The 24,366-nt window shown below is 42.4% G+C and overlaps 1 protein-coding gene across 3 annotated transcripts in view; it reads right to left on the bottom strand.

The window, feature by feature from the left end:
- The window catches only part of NCALD (neurocalcin delta), an 86,797-nt gene that overhangs the window by 18,493 nt on the left and 43,938 nt on the right, over nucleotides 1–24,366 (bottom strand). For 2 of the 3 annotated variants that reach the window (XM_073330416.2, XM_073330415.2), the window contains one exon: nucleotides 9,020–9,419. In XM_073330416.2, coding sequence (XP_073186517.1) covers nucleotides 9,020–9,397 — 378 coding nt within the window. In that variant the 5' untranslated portion in view covers nucleotides 9,398–9,419. Of the gene's footprint in view, nucleotides 1–9,019; nucleotides 9,420–10,440; nucleotides 10,550–24,366 lie in introns of those variants that run through there. The other variant, XM_073330417.2, reaches the window with a different exon arrangement.

Below are 24,366 nucleotides of genomic sequence, written 5' to 3'. Positions count from 1 at the left end.
GTCCTTGGGCTCTTGGAACCGTCACTGGTACTAATCACTGCTGATTGCTGACTATACACAAAGGGGAGCACAGATACCTTGGGCTATTGCAACCTCCATCTGTGCAGACTGTCCCTCACAGGCCCACGGCACTGGTTAGGGCAGCTAAAGTTGGCATAACCCTGGAGTAAAGAAAATCATGATGGGGACCAAACTGAGTCCTGAGAGAAGCAGGCGCAGCTCTCTTGGAGGCCAATGGGACACAGGCCAGGTATATACTTTATAACTTCAGACATTTTAAAAGCCAGAAGGGACCATCACGATCATCTAGTCTGACCTCCTACATAACACAGCCCATAGACCTTCACCTAGTAATCTCTGCATCAGACGTGCATCAGGTGGTTTGCGTAGGAGGGGAGAGCAGGGGTGGGGGGGAGAGGGAAGTACACCAGCTTTATCTTACTTTGCTGTTGGCTGATTTTCCTGCAGAACTCTCTCACCCTCAGCTTTCTACATGTGCTGAGTGACAAATGGGTGCAAATGTCACTGCTCTGCCACTTACCCAACTGTTTATGACCAATTGACACCCAGCATGTAATTGGCACCAGCCTTTATTTCACTGCTGAATTTGACACAGCAATTTCCATGGGGGCTGCACCTGCTCCCTGCATTTGACAAAGTGTCTGAGAGCCAGCGGTGGGGGTAGTGATGACAGCACGAATTTCTTTCTATTAAACTTTAGTGCAGTTTTAGTACAGGACATCTAATGAAGAGAACAAGGGCCTGATCCACCACACACTGAAGTCCCATTGGGAGTTTTGCTACTGCCTTTAAAGGAAGCCACATCAAGCCCAGTTTCTCCCCGTCTTACAGATCAGTTAGCTCAGTAAGGGCTTGTCTTCACTACTGGCTAAATTGGTGGTGCTGCGACTGATGCAGCAGTGTCGATTTAGTGGGTCTGGTGAAGACATGATAAGTCAATGGCAGAGTGCTCTCCCGTTGACTTCAGTACTCCACCTCCCTGAGAGGTGGAAGCTATGTCAATGGGAGATGCTCTCCTGTGGACATAGCACAGTGCAGACACCGCTGTAAGTTGATCTACGCTACATCAACTTAAGTTACATAACTTACGTAACTTAACTAGTGTAACTTAGATCAACTTACCTCGTTAGTGTAGACCAGGCTTAAGAGGGATGGCCAAAGCCACTTCTGTTGTTTTTGTGTGACAGCTGAAAGTGCTACACTTGTCCCTTGCATAAGTATTGGGAAGATGCCCTAGCAGCTCCACAGGATAAGGCTGTGTTGAAGTTTTACACTTATGGCAAAGTTTAAACTTCACTTAAACCCTCAATTTTACTCAGGTTCTCTCCAAATATGTACTATTTCAGCAAGGGGGCAGACTCGAACTCTTTAGCTGGATTTCAGCTTTAGCTTGAAAGGAGTTGTTTGTACTGTGGGCGGAGATATGCTGGAAGTGAAAAGGAGTTTGTTATGCAGGCGAGGAGCCTGAGAGGGTATCTGGCATTGTAATGTTTGGGTGGTAAAGCACTGTGACCCCGGTGGGAAACTGGGATGGAAGAAATCTTCCCACAAAGCTTTGTGGATGCTCTATGCCTGCTCCTGCACCCAAGAGGCTTCAGTAGCCCATACATTCGCTGTGATCCTGCTCCAGCTTGAGCAATAGTTACTCCAGCCATCAGCCCCCTCTCCCCCAACCCAGCCACAACATGCTGCCAACCTGTCATGCAGGGCTGATGCACACCAGACATGGTCTTCCAGATCATGCCACCACCTTGGGGGAAATTCCTTTGGGGATGTCAGTGGCTGACAAAAGTCACGACACTCAAAATTAAGCCTCAAACTCCATCCTTACAGCAAAAATGAAGTGCTGCAGCTTAATCGATGAGGGAGCTAAAGGACTGGAGTTCTCACTCCCAAAAAGTGTCTAGATTAAAACATGGCATTTTCCAAATATACTTTAGAAATAATCGTCTGCTTTAATAACTCCATAGCTGTAGCTGGTTCCAGAGTCTCTCACAACAGGACTTAATTGAGGCGCATAGAGGCTCTTTGTACAGGGGTGAATTTCACCCCATGTGAGTCACTTGCTACGTATTGCATGCAGCATGCTATAAATAGGGTTCGACATGAGAAAAGAGCTTTGCCAGCCAACCCATCAGCCTGAAGGGAATATGGAGTTCTACAGGGCGATCTGCACTGTCAGTGGTGCTCACCCCTTGGTGGATGGCCTGCACAAAGGCTCCTCAAGGCATAGGGCCACACAGTCCCCCTAGGACAGGACTGAACAGGAGTAACATGGAATTTCTGTGTCTTGTGGGAACCAAGGTCATGGTCTCTATGGTGGCTCTGAATAGGCTGAAACATATGGGAGCACTGGAGCGAGCACAGGCTTGGGGCAGGGCCATGAGATCATCGCTTATAGATCCAGCAGCCAGGAACCTCCTCACAGGGGTGGTGGAAGCAGCTTCTACTGCAACGCCTAGGCTAAAGTAGCTGCTGTGCAGGGGCTGCAGTATTGATTTTATTCCCTCTCCAATCCTGCACAGCTCCCCATAGAGCCTGCTAAGTTAGGTTTTTGCAGGGCTGGGGAGAAGAAAATGTCACCCCAAGATAATTGGCAATTGGCTGGAGTTGCTATTTACAAAAGACTCAGGAATTTATCACATCCAGACATAGGCACAGACTCCATGGGTGCTCTGGGGCTGGAGCACCCTTGGGAAAAAAATAGTGGATGCTCAGCACCCACCAGTCACCCACTAATCAGCTGTTTGGTGGGCCGACCGATCAGCTCCTTCCCCTTCCCCCCAGCAACTCCCACCCGCTGCGGATCAGCTGTTGTGCGGAGGAGTGGGGGCAGCAAGAGGCAGGGTGGAGCCTTGGGGGAAGGGGCAGAGTGGGAGCAGGGCTTCGAGGCCCAGTAGGGGTGCAGCATCCCCTGGGAAAGCTGAAAGTCGACGCCTGTGCATCCAGACACACACTAACTAAAATTATACCCTCTTCTTTCCCTGTGCACAGATCTGCCCAGTGTCTCTTCAGTTTCAGCTCTGCTCCTATTGGTAAACGCCTTCTTACAGAGCATGTGCAAGAGCATGCATGTGAGCTTCCCTTCTCCCCACCCAAGCACTGCACCAGGACCAGACTGATGTCATACAATAATACCCCCACCTAGCACTTTTCATCAGTACAGCACGTCACATTCCAGGCTACACTGCTATTTATGCCCACGCTAGCTCAATGACCACTCCTGCAAGTATGTGTACACAGGCAGGGAGGTCACACCCCTACCTTGTAGTGCATACATTGCCTAATAGCCAGGTGTTGCAGCACTTAATTCCCTCTGCGGATCTGCGCCCAAGTGCTTTAAAGCACACAAAGTCAGCAGACTGACAAAAAGAGAAACGAAATGTTTTTCCTCTCCTTGATTTCACTTCTAGTAATCCCTGGGGCTCTTTGTAAGTGGGGGGCTCCAGTGGTGGTGGGGGATTTCCATTTAAATGATTTTCACTTTGAAAGTGTCCTTTTATGCATTAGCTTGATGTGTTCTCTCATGCAGAATATCAGCCTAGAATATAATAAATCCTACCGTATCAATATGCAAATGTATCATAGATCAGAGACTTGTAATAGGTTCCTGAGGGATATATCAATGATGCAAGCATAGCTCTTTTTTTTTCTTCCCCCAAAGAGGAGGTTCCTGATGACTTATGTCCAAGTGGAACACATTTGATACAGTATCCTCTATTCCCACAATTAAAAAACAACCAAACAGCCCCCCCGCACGCATAACTTTGTTGAATTACAGCTCAGATTGCTAAAGGACATTTCTTATCAACTGAACCACTAAAAATTAATCTCCAATAAGACAACAAAACATCCATATCAATCTCAGTTTCACATGCCTTTGCCACTCAAACACTCACAGAGCCCTCCCCATCAAGCCTCAGCCCTCTGAAATATACAGATGAGAAGTGTTATAACAGTATTATTATTATTATTAATGATGAGGCATGAAGCAAACTAGGGAAATGTGATCTCGATTAAATTACTATCAGGTGGGTGCACAACTGTAGTAAGACCACATTCAAAGAATACTGTAGTTATCAATCTTTTGCCTTCAAACTGGGAGGATGTATCTAGTGGGGTCCCACAACGGGCTGTTCCAGGTCCAGTACTTTTAAACATTTTCATTAATGACTGGGATAACAGAGTGGAGAGCATGCTGATAACATTTGCAGATGACAAATCTGGGAGAGTTTGCAAGCACTTTGGAGGACAGGATTAGAATTCAAAAGGAACTTGACAAATTGGAAAATTGGTCTGAAATCAGCAAAATGAAATTCAATAAACACAAGTGCAAAGTACTTTACTTTGGAAAGAAAAATCAAATGTACAACTACAAAATGGGGAATTACTGGTTAGACAGCAGTAGTGCTGAAAAGGACCTGGGGGTTATGGTGGATTGCAAAATTAAGTATGAGCCAAAACTGTGATGCAGTTGAAAAAAAGGCTAATATCACTCTGGGGTGCCAGGAGTGTCACATGTAAGACAAGGGAGATAAATGTCCTGCTCTATTCAGCAGTGCTCTGTCGAACCTAGGTGCAGGAGGCTGGACTAGATGACCTCTCAAGGTCCTTCAGCCCTACATTCCTATGGTTCTGTGAATTGGGATGGACGGGGGATACTTGCAGGCAAAGTTGCCTGGCAAACAGAACTTATAGCTGCATTATGTAGAAGGCAGCTTCTCTATTTGGGAAGTTCCCTTTAGTCTGCAATAGGGGAGCAACTGCTGAACAAAACTTACTGGGTTTTTTAGACTTAGATTCTCACCGTCAAACCTTAGAAAGTCCCTCAAAATTTTGGCAGGAGGGGGAGAGTTGGAAGCATAGAAACAGGTAGAATGAAGAGCTGTCAAGGTCTATGAGCAGGGGAACCAGAGCAGCAGGGCAAGGGTGCTAATCAGGGTTGGCCCTAGACCAAATGTCACCCCAGGTGCCCACGCCACTACATGTGTTAAACTTTCAAATACCCACTTTTTTATTGCATGTGTAACCCATTTCATAACTCTGATGCATGAATTGCATGCATGATTTATCCCTGTCATATAAGAAGATAAATTTGCATGCTAGGAGCTGTAAATCTGTATTTATTCATGCCATATATAAGCAAATATGAAATACCTAAAACATAGAATCATAGAATATCAGGGTTGGAAGGGACCCCAGAAGGTCATCTAGTCCAACCCCCTGCTCAAAGCAGGACCAATTCCCAGTTAAATCATCCCAGCCAGGGCTTTGTCAAGCCTGACCTTAAAAACCTCTAAGGAAGGAGATTCTACCACCTCCCTAGGTAACGCATTCCAGTGTTTCACCACCCTCCTAGTGAAAAAGTTTTTCCTAATATCCAATCTAAACCTCCCCCACTGCAACTTGAGACCATTACTCCTCGTTCTGTCATCTGCTACCATTGAGAACAGTCTAGAGCCATCCTCTTTGGAACCCCCTTTCAGGTAGTTGAAAGCAGCTATCAAATCCCCCCTCATTCTTCTCTTCTGCAGGCTAAACAATCCCAGCTCCCTCAGCCTCTCCTCATAACTCATGTGTTCCAGTCCCCTAATCATTTTTGTTGCCCTTCGCTGGACTCTCTCCAATTTATCCACATCCTTCTTGAAGTGTGGGGCCCAAAACTGGACACAGTACTCCAGATGAGGCCTCACCAATGTCGAATAGAGGGGAACGATCACGTCCCTCGATCTGCTCGCTATGCCCCTACTTATACATCCCAAAATGCCATTGGCCTTCTTGGCAACAAGGGCACACTGCTGACTCATATCCAGCTTCTCGTCCACTGTCACCCCTAGGTCCTTTTCCGCAGAACTGCTGCCTAGCCATTCGGTCCCTAGTCTGTAGCTGTGCATTGGGTTCTTCCGTCCTAAGTGCAGGACCCTGCACTTATCCTTATTGAACCTCATCAGATTCCTTTTGGCCCAATCTTCCAATTGGTCTAGGTCCTTCTGTATCCTATCCCTCCCCTCCAGCGTATCTACCACTCCTCCCAGTTTAGTATCATCCGCAAATTTGCTGAGAGTGCAATCCACACCATCCTCCAGATCATTTATGAAGATATTGAATAAAACCGTTACTTCCAACATTCTATTTTCCCTTTTGTTGCTGATAACAAAAAACAGCACTCTGAGCCCGGCATCCCCCAAGCCCAGCACCCCAGGCAGTCGCCTGGATCACCTTCCCTATATCCAGCTCTGGTGCCAACACTGAATGGTTGTTGAATACATTAATTAATGGAATTTGTCTCTAAAAATCCAGTGCTTTGTTGGCCTACGTGATGAAAAATAACACAGGTGGAAGAGGTATCATACTTTTAATTCATTTAATTTTTTTCCTCCAGTGATGTGATGATGTGTCTTGCAGCAAAACGCGTTTTATGAAATTTCAAGTCTGTGTGTTACTATTATAGAAGGAGTCTGGAAAAAAAAAAAGAGAGAGAAAGAGGAGAGGAGTCTGTCTGTACAAATTTCAAAAGAGGTCTGATACTGTATTCATTTCCTGCTGTTTTTAAAGCTAGGGCTGGTTAGAGTCTGACACGGATTCTTGAGTGGTCTTCTTGCCCACCTTCTAACCTATTTGTCAGTTTTTATTTGATTTGCGGTTTTGTGTGTTTTGTTATTTTGCCTTGAGAGCCACATTTTTTTTCCAAATGCAGTACAGTGGCCCATGGGGGTGGGGGGAGGGGGTAGGGAGTGTGCAGTCTCAGGTATGCATAAAATAACTATGGTTGTACATGCCCCCCACACACAAGGTGGCAAACAGCCAGCCGAATTCTCCATCTAGCAGTTCGTGCATGAGTTTTCTTTAATGAGTTGTACAGTCGTTCATATTGATATGAGTGAAGAGACACTCTCCATCCTTCCGTTTTTGACGTATAAATGGATAAAATCTGATCTCAGTTTCATCCCTTCAATGCCCCTTGATTTCAGTGGGGTTTTATGGGTGTAAATGAGACCAGAATTTGGTGCTTACATGACTAAAGAGGAGCCAAAGTCAGTTAGTATCTAAGCAATCTGATTAGCAGATCTGTGGCAACTGAAAAAATAGTAGTTTCCTTTGTAGGAAAACTACGAATTTTGTGAACTACATTCTCCATATTTTTAAATCTATCTATTTTAGGGTTTTATAATGCTGGCCATTGCAATCCTTCCTTGTCTAATAGATAGGCAATAGTTAGATTCCAAGTGTGCTTTATGGTGTTTCATGATCTTTTCAATTTTCAGGGATAAAAAATCTGTTTGCGTGAGGGACAATTTTTATTTGTTTTGACTCTTTTTTTGGTTTATTTTGCAAGGGAAAATTTGTAAGCGGGCCAGTATCTTCTCACTAGAATATTTCATATAGTTTATTATGGCACACCGGCAAGGTTATGTGTATGTCTTTGAAAGAAAGAAAAGTGATTTCCTTGGCTAAGGAAAGCATGTTTTATTTGTCCAATGAAGTGTAATGCCCTAGTCCACTTTCAAAATGATCTTAGCTGCTATAGAGTCAAATTAAGAAGTGACACATTGGTCAGCTGGTGAAAATGACCATAAATGGGTGCCAATTATACACTGAGGGGATGTAAAGAGCGGTGAAACAAGTCAACAACTCATAGGAGATGTAAGAAGCTGCAAGATAAAGCAGACTCTCTGCATACACTTTTATACCCTCCTATTAGTTGCTTTTCCTGCTACAACCCTGCCTTTCTGTCCCCTCATCATGAATTTCTGTCCTCTTGCCCTTATTCATACTTCTTCTGAATGTCCCCTGTAAGCAGATGCAACTTCACTGATGGTATTGTTGTTGTACCATTTATACCAGTCTGAATTTGGCACACAGTTTTTAAAATATTCATTCATGCCCCTTAGAGTTAGCTACATGAAGTCCTGTTTAACTCTCAAACAAGCATACAAAATACAAAAAATAAAAGAAGATGAAGGTGGCCGCAACTGAGTCAAGTATACGGTCTGATGTATATGGAATAGAACAAGTGTCATCACTGGTTCCTGTTGGAAGGATGTTCAAAGACAGACTAATAAAAAGGAGTAGGATGGCATGCATTATAATGATTCTACAATCATAAATTGTAATTAGTATGCATTCCATTTCCTCCATTTCTATCAGATCTTTAAACATGAATAGTATCATATCTAATTAGTACTTCAATATCTCCAGTGACGAGGAGGCAGGCGCTTCCCTAGCAGAGGTGGATTATACAGATTTAACTATGCAAGTGTATTATAACCAAAAAAAAAATGAAGCTTTCAATGAATTTGATGTGCCCTCAAGGGGAAAGACACATTAGAGAAAGATGAAAATGGGGAAGAACTCATAAGTGCAACATTAGATAATATATCTGAAGCCATGCATAGAATCAAAACAGAGGGCTTGTCTACACTGGAAAATTATATTAACTAACACAATGTAAAGCGCTCAGGCCATGTCCGGGTTAGGAAAAGAGCTTTCAAACATTTTAGCTATTTCTTCGTACTCAATATGCTTTTAAAGAGGACTTTGCTCTTAGTTAGACCGGGCCAGTCCCATTTAAAAATGTGTTAGAGAGTCTTGGTCAACCCAAGGCTCCCCACTAGGATGACCCACTAGCAGCTGACATGATGTTAAATATGACAGTCCTTGTCTACATGGAGTTCTTTGTAATATTTATCATTATGTTAGTTACCGTGTTCAAACTCAAGGTAATTTCCCAGCATAGGGAAACCCACAGAGAAGCAGCATGTCTACTCAGTAAAGCTTCAAGTATCTATAAACATCTCCATTTCTACTCTAATTGGTGTTCCACCTTTGCCAAATTTAACAGTATCTTTTTATGTTCAAGCAAACATATATAGTAGACTAAAAACATGGGAGAAGATATCACAATAACCTTTTGCACACCCAACATTCACAATACGGCCCCCGTAATTTAATCAGAGAGTGAAAGAGAAAATGTAAAATCCTCCTGAACAGTACATACCTGCACTATCTCCAGCATTTCTGACTTACTGATGTATCCATTTCCATCCAGATCATACATGCTGAATGCCCACTTCAGCTTTTGCTCCAGTTTACCTCTAGATGTTACACTCAAGGCTATGATAAATTCTCTAAAGTCTATTGTTCCATCGCCGTTAGCATCGAAAGTGCGGAATACATGTTCCGCAAATTTAGAAGCGTCCCCGTAAGGAAAAAAGTTCCCATATATTTTCTTAAACTCCTCCATAGATAAATGTCCACTTGGACAGTCTCTCAAGAAGCCTTTGTACCACTCCTGGATCTCATGTTCTGTAAAGTCTGTACTTTCTAGCAAATCTTGCATGACCTCAGGACGTAGTTTGCTGTTCTGTTTTCCCATCTTGGTGTCAAAAAATTTTTATCTGAGGAGGAAAAAAAACACAAATTAATTTTGCTTTAAATTTGGGCAGGGAGGGAGGGGGAGGGAGGAGGGAAGAACAAAGATTCTGAATTTTTTGACACTGGTTGACTTTAGTGCAGTTACTCTAAACTGTTGCCAGTGTAAGCTAGATCAAAATGTGGGGCAGTAAGTAGATTTATCATCTTTCCTGCTTTGAAAAATACCATCATATTTACTACCAGTAAATACTAACCTATGCACTGATTTCTGAGTCTTTTCCTAGGAATTACAGTGAAATCAAATTCAATTCTGATTGATCTTTCAATGCTAGTTCACTCTAGAAACAAATTCTGCTCTTCAGTGGAATGCCAGCCATGCTGCTCACAGTAGCTTATGAGATACCTTTCTTGTTGCGTATGGATCTGCATAAACCCAGGGTTGTGAGTTCAATCCTTGAGGGGGCCATTTAGGGATCTGGGGCAAAAACTGGGGATTGGTCCTGCTTTGAGCAGGGGGTTGGACTAGATGATCTCCTGAGGTCCCTTCCAACCCTGATATTCTATGATAAGTCCCCTTTTTAGTTAACATTAAAATTACAGGGGGTGGAATCTGGATAGAAGCCAGGGGTGGATTCTTTTGCATACACCATTAAATGTATTTTTGATACTCCTTTGTAGCCAGGAATCAGAGCAATCAGATAATTATAAATTTATTTAGCTAAGGTCCTTTCAAAATCTCTTATGGGGGGAAAAAGTGACCTGCTAATTACCTCATTTACAATATTGGAAAGTCATTTCCCTTACATTAACCATGAAGAAATATTCCTGAATACAACTCATATGTCCACTTTTTCAATTAAATCACCTTAGTTACATTTTGTTAAAGGCAAATTACTATGTACTGTATTGTGCTATAGGTGCAGTAAGGATTAATGGCCTTTGGCTTTTAAATACAATTTCAGAGCCTGATCATGCTACTCCAAAGGACACTATCATTAATTTTATTGGCAGATTAAAAAAGCACATCTCCAAAAGAAAACCCACCTCATTTTCATTGTTAAAAGTGCTTCTCCTGTTCATTGCTGTGCATTTATAGCCAGATTCCCCAGCTCTTACTGAGTTCCAGTGCATTAGTGAATTGTGGAAAGCCATTCTTTACAAACAAAAATTAACACAAATGATCAGAGTCATTATGCAAATGAAAGCCATGAAATATGATTTATGAACATGTACCTTAAATGGGTCATGGCTGTTTGTGATTTAATCTGTAAAAGCCTTCAATATTGTTATGCTGTGGTACATTCACTATTTCATTGGGTCGAACTTGTGAAAAATATCTATAATGGCTGATGAACTTCTAACAAAATATCTCTGCAGGTTCAAGATACAAATTTCTTCTTCACTATTTAAAATTTACAACAGTAGTCAGTGGGAAATGTAATGTTCGGGGGAGTTTATATCCTGCCTCTCCCCCTTCATCCCTGGAAAGAGAAGGTGAAAATGTTGGGCCTGTCCTTATTGGTGCTGAGCATTTCCTGGGTGCTACTGAGCATCTGCTACTCCCACTGAAATCGATGGGAGATATTTTCAAGGATTGGGCCCTTAAAATCTAATGTTTATAGAATCATAGAATATCAGCATTGGAAGGGACCTCAGGGGGTCATCTAGTCCAACCCCCTGCTCAAAGCAGGACCAATCCCCAATTTTTGCCCCAAATCCCTAAATGGCCCCCTCAAGGATTGAACTCACAACCCTGGGTTTAGCAGGCCAATGCTCAAACCACTGAGCTATCCCTCCCCACAGATCTGAACAATAAAACCAAACTGACCTTTAAAAGAGAAAATGTTTGTGAAGTACTTGAAGATGGAAAATGCCATTTTAACGGTAAATATTGCTACCACCTTTTCCTCACTCATCCTTGTCAAGTGATGCATTATAAAGCCCAAGGCCTGAATTCCTTGGAGATGGTGCAAAGACCATTGATTTATGGGCCAGATCTAATATTCATAAGGTCAGTGGAAGGATTCTCAGTGATTTCAAATGGATGTTTGATTGGGTCCATAATGAACAACCTGGGAGTTTTCAGAGTGAATGAGTTACATTAAAAAAACCAGACATTTTCAAGCTTGCAATCTTGGAGTTTATATCAGGAAAAATGACATATGCAGGTTCTGGGAGCAGCATGGAGGATCAAACAGCCAGGTGAAATAATGTAGATCAGTTTAAAGCAGTATTGCTTTAATTGAAAAATAAAACCCAAAACCCCTTTGGTGGTTTGGCACCATTCATACCCGCGGCTTGCCATTATTACACAGTTCTGTAGGTTCTGCTACTTTCAGGGCATAAAATTGGAGATGTAACCGCTACTCTCATCTGAACTATGAGAACACTACACAAGAAAGCTGCAGGAAAGCATGTGTTAAGCATTTATAATCATTATAATCCCTAGTTTGTGATGTTTAATATCTCAGCCATTTGACTGAAACTTGGAATGAACATTTTCAATCCAAAGGCTTTATCAAATCAAATGTTAATAAATGGAGAGAGCGGCCTTCGTCAGATAGCTTTTGCAATTGTGCCTCATTCTGGGGTTACAGAAGTACAAACGTTATTTTATAAATTTATACTAAAATGCATGTGAAATATACTTGCACCAGACAATAAAAATACAACATAAAATAGCACGCGCACACACACACAAAAAGTTACAACAGTAATTACTGAGCATCATGATTAGAACAACTAGCATTCTTCTGCAGGGCCAGATTTCACACAGGCATAGTAGGCACATTCTAGTGGTGCCTAAAAACTCAAATTTTGCCATGCCCAGGTCCCAGCAGGGGGTGGGACTTGCTGAAGGGGAGAGAGCCCCACACAGCCCTGCTGGAGTGCTCCTCGCTCAACCCAGTGGACAGAGTCACCTCCCAGCTGGGCCGGTGAGGAGGGTGGGGGGGAGGGGCAGGGCTTGGGAAAGTGGGTTTGTGGGGGGGCTCTGGACAGTGAGGGGATGGGGGCGCTTGGCAGTGGGAGGTTTGTGGGGGTGCAGGGCAGTGGGGTTGGTGGAGATCTGTGTATGTTGGGGTGCTGAGCAGTGGGGGAGGGGTCAGTGTGGGGTACTTGGCTGTTGTAGTGGGACTGTGTGTGGGGGACTGGGCAGTGGGGTGCCTAAAAGTTAAAAGTGGCAGGTTACCCCCGCTGCCCACGGCGGTTCAGAGCTCCCAGCGCAAGATGGTATAATTTTGGGGATGCGTGCCTGAGAAGCTGGGAGTTGCCCTAGCTGTCGCCTTCTCATGAAGGGGCTGGTCAAAGTGCCTGCATGTAACTGCAGCTGGATGTGTCCCTATCTGTATGTAGGCTGGTGAAAGTGCAGGCTGAAGCCTGGAGGGCTTTGCAGCTGGCCACAGCAGTACAGTGTAAGAGGGAGCCCAGGCTGGTGGGTCGGGGGGCTCAGTGGTACTCCAGTTCCAGGTGGTACCCCAGAGGGAACCCGTCACACCTTCCTCTTCTGCTGCTGGGGATAGCCATGACCTCCTTAATTCGGGGGAGGGTAGTTTAAAACTGGAGGAAAGGATAAGGTTGAAAGGAAGAGAAGGGAAAATATAATGAGGGGTGGGCTAGTGGACTAAAGAGTAGAGATGGGGTGCAGGCAGAATGGAGAGACAGGCTCAGTGGGCGCTTGGCACCTGACAAGGGAGATATAACAGCCTGCAAAGTTTGAAAGGCGTGAAGAGCCAGTTCTGAGACAGGAACTCCTTGGAGCGTTCAAAGTGGTGATAAGGCAAATCATGAGAAAACATAGACTTGATGATTAAGCACATACTTGGAACAGGAAGTACTATTAGTGTGGAAAACCTTCCCAAGAGAGTTTATGTGAGCCCATTTCCCAAGCTATTTAAAACCAGAATGAACAAGACAATTAAGACTATACCTTAGGGAACAATCCTGCACTGATGGTGGGATGAACAAGATAACTGAGTGGGGTTTTACAGCTTTAATTTCTACAATGCTATGAATACAGGATTTACATGTTGAGAGTTTCTGGTATATGAAGGTGGACAGTTTCAGCAACATGGGGCTAACTGTGAAGAATATTTCCCCACCATATCTGAGCTTAAGGCATCTTATATGGAGGCCAGCAGCAACCATGGGATAGAACCACATAAGCAAAACAACTTGACTGGTATCTACTCAAAATTTATATAAATTAGTGAAAAGCCTATGAAGCCACCTAATCCATCCTTCTATCACTGCAGCATGGGCCTCTGGTCTCTGCAATATAGTATAGAACACTTCCTCTTCCTAAATTTCCTTCTCTCTCTCTCATTACTTCTGGTAATAGCCCCATTTATCACCCTGTATAATTCCTGTCCTTTAGATCTCGCTTCATAGGAGGGTCTTCGCTGTGTTCTGGCCTGACTCATCCCTACAGGATGGGACTTGGTAACAGGAGGGCTCAATGTGGGTAACCCTCCCCCCTCCCACACATGTGGAGAATGAGAATTGAGAAGTGTCTGTGGCACTCTGTGGCTTTCCCACTATCCACTTCCTCTTTTTGGAAGATAGGGCCTGACGGGCCCCTGGCCATATGTTTGACAGCCTCATGACACAGGTAGCAGCTGGTGCAGGGGAGAGAAATGGAGTTGTTTAGCTCCTTCACTGTTTGACTGCCTTGTTTAACTCGCCTACCTGGGTATAATGGGGAAGCACAGCTTCCTTCCAGTATCACTTTCCAGTAATCCCATTGCCAGGCATGGCAGTACGTGTGGGTGGGAATTCTCTGACCCTACTCCAGGGGATGGATTGAAACTGGGCATTCACAGACCAGGTCTGTAAGAACAATGCACAGCAAGTTATGGCACTCTGCCTGGGCTCCATGGCCACAGAGTTTATGTCTGAGCCACAGGGTCAGGATTTGTCTCTTGCTGTCAACACCTTTCAGATATGTGTGTTATTATACCCCTCCCGACCCTCCCTCAACTGCTGTCATTGCTTAGTAAAATGCTACATATTTACTTCTTCTACTCTTCCTTCATATAGTGTGCCAGGTCACCAGTCCCTGATCCACCATGTGCATGCATGTCTCTCTTCCATTCCTCCTAAAATCTCTTGCAGGACACAGGAAGGTGAATATTTACCTAAGCCAGCCTATTAATGCACACACTCCTGTAAGGCATGTTTTCCTTGTAGCAGCAGTTATTCCTTTAGACTTGCATTCGTTTAACTGCTAGCCATGCTTTAGAATAATCAGGTCTCTCTCTTCCAAGAAGCAGCTAGCTACCATAACTCATTTTCTTCCCATCTGCGTATTTTGTTTCTCTCTGTGCCCCCATCACTGATGGCTGGAAGGTTGGTGCTGCCATGGCCTGATAATTAATGCAAATCCAAAAGTAAATATGACAGTATGTGGGCAATGTGCTGTGTGTCATCTTGTAAATCACACAAATGTGTCACATGAGGCACCAGTTGCCAAGATAAGAACTTGTGTTCAGTAATTCCCGCAGTGCAGAGTCACAGAGAGCTGTGTAAATACTCACTGGTATCTCCACAACAGGTTACCCCTGAGCATTTTTCTTCCTCAGCCTCTCTCAAAATTTCTCCATTTTTTTTCTTTGTATAGTTCACAACCTCATGACCTTTTCCAACTGCCCTCTCCTCTTTCAGGTGTAGGTGAACTAAAGATGTGTCTGCACTGCAATAAGACACCCATGACTGGAACACGTCAACTGACAGGCTCGCAGGGCTCAGGCTATGGCGCTATAAAATTGCAGTACAGACGTTGGGCCCAGGCTCCAGCCCAAGGCCAAAATACCCACACTGCAATTCTGTAGCCCCACCAGCCAGAGTCACCTGACACAAGCCAGCTACAGGTGTTTTTTTGCAGTCATAGACTCACCATAAGTGAATAAACTGCAAGTGAATACCACACAAACTCCCAGCCTTGGTGGGGCAAATTATATACTCAGTTCAAGGGATTTAACTTCTTCAGTAAATCCATTGGCATCAATGGAATTACTCAGACTTTACCCCCCTACAATTAAGAGCAAAATCTGGTTGGGTCAAGCTTCTCCCCAACCCGCGTCCCCCGGTGCCACAATTCAAGAAGAAAGAATCTCTTGGAATGTTGTGATTTGTTTCCTTACTACCATTTCTGTTTTGCATCCATACTGTTTGTTTAACTGCTGCAGCAGTACTCATAAGTGCTGGCCAACAGGGCTGCCTTTTTTTTTTTTTTTAAAGCAACATCTCTGCAGCATTTTTTTTGAAGGAAAAACCAACTTATTCAAAACTACCCAGGCTTTGCAAACAGCAGGGGGAAAAAAGATACAGAAATAAAATTTGGGCCTAGCCTCCCTGACTATATCCCTTTAAACTGTCAAACTGCAAACTTTGTAAAATTCACAGGAAGGATGCATTTTAAAAAAAATCTGATTCTTTTTGAGACTGTGCACAAGTAATTTCAGCAAACAGAACTGTAATATAACAAAAGGAGTACACTATACAAAAGAGGTATAATATGCAGAAATATGCTAGATAAAACTAAATTTTATAATGACCAGGAAGTAAAAACAATCCATGAAGGAGAGGCAAAAAGAACAGAAGAAAAGGAAGAAGATCTGCAATCAGGAGCATTATTAAACACTTATACTTTATTTATTAACATAAGATACAGCCCTCATATACTATCAGATTGTCCTTTGCTATTTAGTAATCTATTGTAATTCCCTTTTACAAAGCTAGTTTAGTGAATGATACCATTTGCTCTTTCATGGTAGCCTTGTAGTCTTATCCAATGTCCTAAAATTTTTGTTGCTGAGGGGTTTTTTGAAATTATATTTACCATATTACACATACAAATCCTTCCCAAATACAGGGTGCCCTCAATTGCTACTTAGACAACATGATGATGTGCTCTTCCTTTATATCATATAAACCCCACAAAAGCTAAAAACAAAAATCCAAAATTTGTAGCAATGTCCTGTGAGAGAGGTTGTGCAGCTGCTGTTCCTATTTGGGCTGCCCAAGTTAATGTGTTAGCAGCTTAGAGATTCATATGGATATCAAACATCAAAAGAGTAGTCAGTTCCTAGTCCCTCTAGATTTATTCCAGCACAGAAGGGCTGCAGCTGCAACCGTGTTGTCTCCTGTTTCTCTTTTTCATAATTACTTTGTACTATCTCGAAGATTTTGGGGGGGGGGGGGAGGCGGCACGGGGAGGCAGTGCTCCTGTCAATAATTGCTAATTTATTACTATCAGAATAGTCAGCATCAATGGTTAACTGGATAACCACCTATTGTCTGTCATGTTATGAGCAGCTGTGCTCTTTGTTCCACTCTGGAATCTTTTGGAGACAGACAGACATATGGCAGTTATGTGTCCGGAGCTGGACTGCAATAGGAATGCCCTCACGCATTCCCACTGCTGCACTGACTTCAGTTTAATCAGAGATGCCAGAACGACGGTCTCCTGATTCCACTGTGTTTCATGTAAGGCTGATGGTTTGCACCAGTGAAATATAACCAAGCATGAATATTTATAGCACTGGAAGGAGGGGGACAAGTCCATATTATGCCGATTCATGCTCTGCAGAGCTGCATATTAAACTGTGACTCCACTCTAGTTCATAGTCTGTCACCCAGCCCATTCCAAAAACCTGTATTTAGGAGGTCATCGCTTGGTCATAAAGACACTGCCTAGGCGAAACTGGCATCTATCTATTGATCGATTGTTCGTTTGTTAACCCCACCTTAGTATCTGACAGCATGCAAAATCTCAGACATTTAGGATGCAATGCAGCCAGGTACAGAGCACACTGGGAGTGCCTTCTACATCACTTAAGGCCCAATTCCTCTCCATAAGGACCAGTACAGGTGCAGCAGATACCTGGGACCTGCTGCATCACCCTGAATAGGCTGGGCAAAAAGGGCTGATGATGTGGGTCAGGGAATGTGATGTGGGTCAGGGAATGGGCTGCTCAATCTATACATACACCAATCCAGTGCCTCAAAATCCCACAAACAGAAGTGTGGGATGGGCTGAAACAGCAGATGTGGTGATTCAGCCTGTGATCTGCCCACATATGGGGAGAGTGGATCCAATCCTGCCCCTCCAGTTATTTTGGCTTTTGGAGGTGTGCAGTTTTCACTCTATGAGCATGTAAGAAAAATTATGCAAAAAATGTTGGTTAAGCATTTATTACCCAGATCATCTACTCAGTGCTGAGTGGGAAGAGCTTCAGATACACAGCACAGCTCTGATAATGTCAGAAGGTTTTGGTTTTGACTTTATCATTTCTCTTTATTTTGTTTCAACTTTTATATTATCAAAACAAAGCAGTTTATCATTATTGAAATGATTCGATGGTTCCAAATCAAATTTGGGGGGAATTTCTGTTCTACAGAAGATTTTGAAAAGATAGACTTTTTGCTGTGATTCAAAATGAAAACGAATTTCAAAATATTGGACTTTCCTACAGAATGGGAATTCCAGTCTACGACCAGCTCTACTCAACAATAAAGCCAACTTCTTTCTATGATGACTTAGGGCAATATTCTGTACTGACTGACATGCAGTGTAGCTTATTAAAGTCAATGCCATCTAACAAGTTTCCAGCTCTTAGTAGTCTAGGTGAAGTTCAAGGCCAGCCATTCTGATTGTACAGACAGAAGTGCCAGATCATGACATGGAATTCACATGTGAAATCCAAAACTCTACTGAGAGTCTATGGGAAAATATCGTTCCAATAACTTGTGGCACAGCCTACAGCTTCTAATAGTCTACTCTAGACAAAGCAGCTGTCCAGCCATTCATATAAATATTAGAATCTCCAAGCTGTATGTTCAATTAGTCACCATTATCTCTAATATTACTCCACAAAAACATTAAAGTCAACCAATATTAAAAAAGAGAATATTTGTTATCAGTCTCTACTACAGATTGTCACTTTTGTACAGTAACTGATGAACGGTACATTGAAATGGAAGATAAACCTATTTATAAAATTTAATTTTATACTATCAAAATTATTAATTTACTAAAATGACATTCAGAATTGTGTATTTATGTTGATACCTCAAATTGACATAATGGAATATATGGATAAAACGTGTGTGATAGAATATAATAGGAATTGGTTTAACACAGTATACTGTATGTCAGGAGTCGGCAACCTATGCCATCTTTGGAACATGAGCCGATTTTTAATGGCATGCTGCTGCCTGCCAGGTCCCGGCCGCCGGCCCCGCTCAGCCCGTTGCCGGTCTAGGTGAATGGAACCCCAGGCTGGCAGCGGGCTGAGCAGGCCGGCAGTGCAAGATCAGCATTTTAATTTAATTTTAAATGAAGCTTCTTAAACATTTTGAAAACCTTTTTTACTTTACATACGACAATAGTTTCGTTATATAATATATAGACTTATAGAGAGAGACCTTCTAAAAACATTAAAATGCATTACTGGCATGCGAAACCTTAAATTAAAGTGAATAAATGAAGACTTGGCACACCACTTCTGAAAGGTTGCCAACCCCTGCTGTATGTCATATCCTGCCTGAATACTCTTCTCTGTCTTTTGAGATATATTCCATGTAAAGTTTACACTGAGCACATAATTCACACTGTGAATTCAACTACATATATGAGACTTCAGAAGATCAGCCTTTATAGCTTTCTATATCAGATTTAACTAACTGAGACAACAGTGGTTTGATTTTTTTCCTGCTAGCTTGTTTCACTAGGTCAACGGTTTCTAAGTGAGGTACAGTAATTAGTTTTCTTATAATGAAATAGAAGACTCATTCCTGAAAAATGCAAACACAAAATTTTTATAATGTAAAGCTTTTTAAAAATTAAGTAGCAACATCTATCTATTAATTTTGAAAATGACGACATCCAGTTCTGATTTCACATGCAAGGAGAGACACAGATATGTCTCTTATACATGCATGGGCACTAGGACCATACCTAATATGCAGCGATATCTACCAGTATGAACTGAGGTTTGGACAACATCCTGCGAGTCAATACACTGACTCTTGCAAAAGGAGTTTAACTACATTTTTACAAATTACTTGCTGTGACTCTCTCTGTGTATGCAGTGGCTTCTCTCTCTTTTACTTTTTATCATTAGATAATGTAACACTGACACACACACAAGCATCAGCAGCAGGACCTCTTGCGACCTCTTGAGCTTAAGTGCAGAGCCTACTGCATGAACTACAAGACACATCTCTGTTATATAAGGCTGTAGTAGGCTCATCAATCTCTAGCTGGCCTAGCCACCACTAGAGGGGGAAAGTGTGCCATTCCGAGCAAGCAGGGGTTAGGTGCAGAGAAGCACGTCCCCAAGCTTCAGTGACTTCCCAATTGAATTGCCTGAAATCCCTGTACGGGACATCACTTGTAACGCTGACCCATATGCGGCGTTGTCAGCGGGGACCAAACCTGGAACCTTTTGAGCTTAATACATGAGCCCCTACTGCATGAGCTAAAAGACGCAACGCTGTTAGCCAATGCTGTAGCAGGCTCATCAACCTCTAGCTGGCCTACCCACCGCTAGAGGGGACAAAGTGCCACACCAAGCAAACAGGGGTTACAATAAGGTACTGACAGAATTGACCATTCTAAACAGAGGGACTAGCTGCTCACACAGATTAGTATTCACAAAAAGAAAAGGAGGACTTGTGCACCTTAGAGACTAAAATTTATTTGAGCGTAAGCTTTTGTGAGCTACAACAAATCGGATGCATTTCAGTGGAAAATACAGTGGGGAGATTTATATACACAAAGAACATGAAACAATGAGTATTACCATACACACTGTAACGAGAGTGATCAGGTAAGGTGACCCAGCAGGAGAGCTGGGGGGAAAAACCATTTGTAGTAATAATCAAGGTGGGCCATTTCCAGCAGTTGACAAGAACGTCTGAGGAACAGCGGGGGGAAGGGGGAGAGGGAGGGGAATAAACATGGGGAAGTAGTTTTACTTTGTGTAATGACCCATCTACTCCCAGTCTTACAGTGTGTATGGTAACACCCATTGTTTCATGTTCTCTGCGTATATAAATTTTCCCACTGTATTTTCCACTGAATGCATCCAATGAAGTGAGCTGTAGCTCACGAAAGCTTATGCTCAGATAAATTTGTTCGTCTCTAAGGTGCCACAAGTACTCCTTTTCTTTTTGCGGATACAGACTAACATGGCTGCTACTCTGAAACAGATTAGTATTGTTTTACCTAACAGTATGAAGGTAAAAGGAAACTTTCTAACAGCATCCATTCATAATTTAGACTGTAATAAAACACATTAGGGGTGATGTTTCAGTCAAGAAACATTTACATAGTGATAGCCGAGAGACAAGATAGATGAGATAATAGCTTTTATTGGACTAACTTCTGTTGACGGAAGGGACAAACTTTCAGGCTACACAGAGCTCTTCTTCAGGATTGGGAAAGGAAAGCGGAATGTCAAAGCTAAGTACAAGTTGCGACAGATTGTTAAGCATAAGGGGCAATGACTGTTGTAGGAAGCCACTTAAAATCATCGTTCTATACTTGCCCCAACATCTTCAAAAGGTGAGCGGGGGAACTTAAATTCATAATGCTGCTAGAAACTAAAAACTATGGACTTAGCAGGGACACTGGTTTCATGGTTCATTACAATGATTTGTAACACACACCTTCCTGCTAACCCTTAAGGGCCCACTTCAAATCCCTTGTCCATAACAGTCTGATCCTTAATGCCCATTCCATTTCAAGTGGCCTCCTACAGCGTGTGACCCCTTCTGCTTAACAATCTGTCGCAGCTTGTATTTATCTCAGACACTCTTCTTCCTTCCCCAGACCTGAAGAGGAGTTCTGGGTACTCAAAAGCTTGTCCCCCCTACCATCAGAAGTCAGACCAGTAAAAGATATTACCTCACGCACCTTGTCTGTCATGCCCTGGGACCCGCACAGCTTCAGCAATACTGCACACCCATATTCACAGCTGCTCAAATACCATAGTGATGGCCACGGCTAAAAACCTAGATTGAGTATCTGATGTTTGCTCAGTCTTCACTGAATATTATTATTTCCTCTAATCCCACCAGGATGCACTCATTTCCATTGGATGAGTTGACACCATTTCAGTGTTCATTATTACTGACCACTGAGGAAATGAACAGAAATGCATCAGATAACTGTTTTCAGACAAACAAACCAACCATTTTTTTCTCATGTAAGTACAAACAATTTTTATTGTTGCCAAAAGTTTAAGTGGGAGAGCCAAAAAATGTTCTGACCCTTCTTTCCACGGTTTAGCTGTAGAAATGCCAGAATGTATTCAACATGGCATAACAAAAAGTCATGTTTCATAACTCCTTAGCAGTCCCAAATAAATTAAAAATGCTAGCTCCAGTTATATTTTCTGTGCCTGTTTACTTTTTGCCTCCTTCCTTCCTGTGCTCCCTGTGGCAGCTTCCCTGAGATTTCAGTTTGCCATTCTCCCCTATCTTTTCATTACCCAGGCACTTTATTTCATTCTGTACTTTTATTAAACTCAATATTGCTAACCCTGGTATTTCTTTCATTCTTTATTCTCTTGACTTCTGTTTTTGCTCTGTTTCCCCTCTCTTTCTTTCCCTAATCCTTTCGACCTAACTTCTTTTTCTTTCTTTTTATATCATCTTTGGCCATGTCCCTTTTACTTTTTTCTTCTCCTCATTTTTGCTTTATTTTCTAACTCAGAATCTCAGTGTATGGTCTGTGGTGCCAGTTCTGGTCATGCAAGCAATGGAATATTTTGAGACCCAAACAACAGGGCATTGGAAATATTGAAGGGGAGGCCTTCTGTGGTAGCATCTCTCTTTTATGAAATGGTCTGCAGAAGAAATTAGTGGGAGAACCCATGCTCAAGAAGTCTTCTCTTTCCTCCCAACCACTTCCTTCTCAGTTATTTCTCACCTCGCTTCTGCTCGGCTGCCTAAGTCTTGCTATTAGGTGGATTGCTGCCTAGCTGGCAGTGGAAACGGTTCCCTATACTGGTTTTCACAGCATTATCAGTAGGGTCGCATGAAAGAATCGTCCACCAGTGATCTGGCCTGTTTGTACGGGAAACCACAAGCTCCAAAGCCGGAATATGGTTGGGTGTGTGTTTGTTTCATGACTTACAGGCTGGTAAACACTTCAGATACATTCATCACATGTATATAATCATAATCTGACCTCCACCTGATCTCATTTCCTCCCTCCTCCTTTCTTGTGCTCTGTGCTATTCACACTCCTCTTTCTTTACTGGTCTCAATCTTCTTGTACTCTCAACTTCGTGTCTTCAGCAATGTAGCCCCCAACATTTGGAATCATCTCTCATTCCTTGTCTCCCAAATACCCCTTAAAAGCCTACTTTTTAAGCAACCCTTCCTTGTAATTCTCACAACTACTTTCTCCTTAGTGTCCCCTACCTGAACATCCCACACTGTGTCTGGTGTCTGTGCCTTACATTGTAAGATCTTTGGGCAGAAAATGTTTCTTAGTCTATGGGCCTGGTTCTTCACTGTGTTACACCAATTTTATGCCAATATAGCTACTGAAATCAGTGGAGTAACACCAGTGTGGAACTGGCCTAACACACTGGAGAATTGGCCCAGTATTTGTAAAGTACTATGTAAATTTACATCACTTTATAAATGACTTGTTGAATATTGAAAAATAATAGACACAACAGAACTCATCTGATGCTTTATGCCGTAACATTTTGATGACTTCTATGAAAAGTCACATAAATCAGCAAGAAACACAGGATTGCCAAAGGAATCCAACAGGAGAGAGAAAGATATCAATAACAATTTCAAAAGAAAAGTGGACTTCTGGTTTTCTATGTGCTTTTTCTTTATTAAAAAGCATTATTAACCAGGAAGTTACTCATGAGACTAATCACTTCTAATGAATGGCTGTTCTAGGAAAAATACACAAGGTGTATTGTACCATACATTAAGAAGCAATATACCCTTTACACATCAGTTATACACCACAGTCCATTACTTTGCTAATTTAAACTGGGGAATGTATCTACACTTTTTCACATTGTTCCCTCACTATTAGTTTAGAGGGCATTCATTTTTCAACTATTTAGCAATAGGCATTCAATTTGATCTTTGTATAGGTTAAAGATTTGACCAATCTGCATCATCCCTCATCATGTAACATGCACAATTTACACTCATGTGATGTTCAATCATTCACGCTCAGATGAACAGGTGTTTCAATTAACTGTTAGTGATTTGTGAAATCAAATGTCACTAAATCTTGCTTGAGAAAGGTGAGTTAATGTGAAACTTCTACTCTCCCCTCCTCATGGTCCAGTATTACGCGAAATCTTAAAAAAGTTTATCCAAAAGAACAAGCCTCAACATAAAAATGAAACATCAGAATGGATGTTTGCAATTGTGTTTGATCACAGCTCCTATAAAAAATATTGTACAAATCACAATGCCTTATTCAGAACAGCACTTGATACTACTTTTTCCTATTTGTGTTAAAATTTCCCACCAAGTATTACAACCAAATTAGACTACAACATCTATTACTCATTCTATACATCAGTCTGAGTGAGGTATGTTCTGCTGCATTTTGTTTATGTGCAGGCTAAAATAATTAAACAACTCCACAGTTTTTAAATTTACTATGTATCAGCTATAAACAGCTGGCAGCTTCCAGAACCTGGTATTAATGAAGGCTCCTCCTCTGAAGGGCCCTGAGCGCAGGTGAAAGGATGGCATTGTGGCTAAGCACTGGATTGGGACTCAGGAGATGTGGATTCTTTTCCTGGCTCTGCCCCAGAAGTCCTGTGTGATCTTGGGCAAGTTACTTAATCTCTCTCGAGCAAAGTTCCCCATCTACAAAGTGTGGATAATTCTTTTTCCTTCCATTCTTATTTAGATCCAGCTATTTAGACTGTAAGCTCTTCATGATAGGACAGGGCTATGCACCCAGCACAA

Source organism: Lepidochelys kempii, chromosome 2, assembly GCF_965140285.1.
Source record: "Lepidochelys kempii isolate rLepKem1 chromosome 2, rLepKem1.hap1, whole genome shotgun sequence".
Classification (NCBI taxonomy): domain Eukaryota; kingdom Metazoa; phylum Chordata; order Testudines; family Cheloniidae; genus Lepidochelys; species Lepidochelys kempii.
The sequence above is the reverse complement of the archived record's forward strand: the minus strand, read 5'-3'. Positions and strand labels throughout refer to the sequence as shown.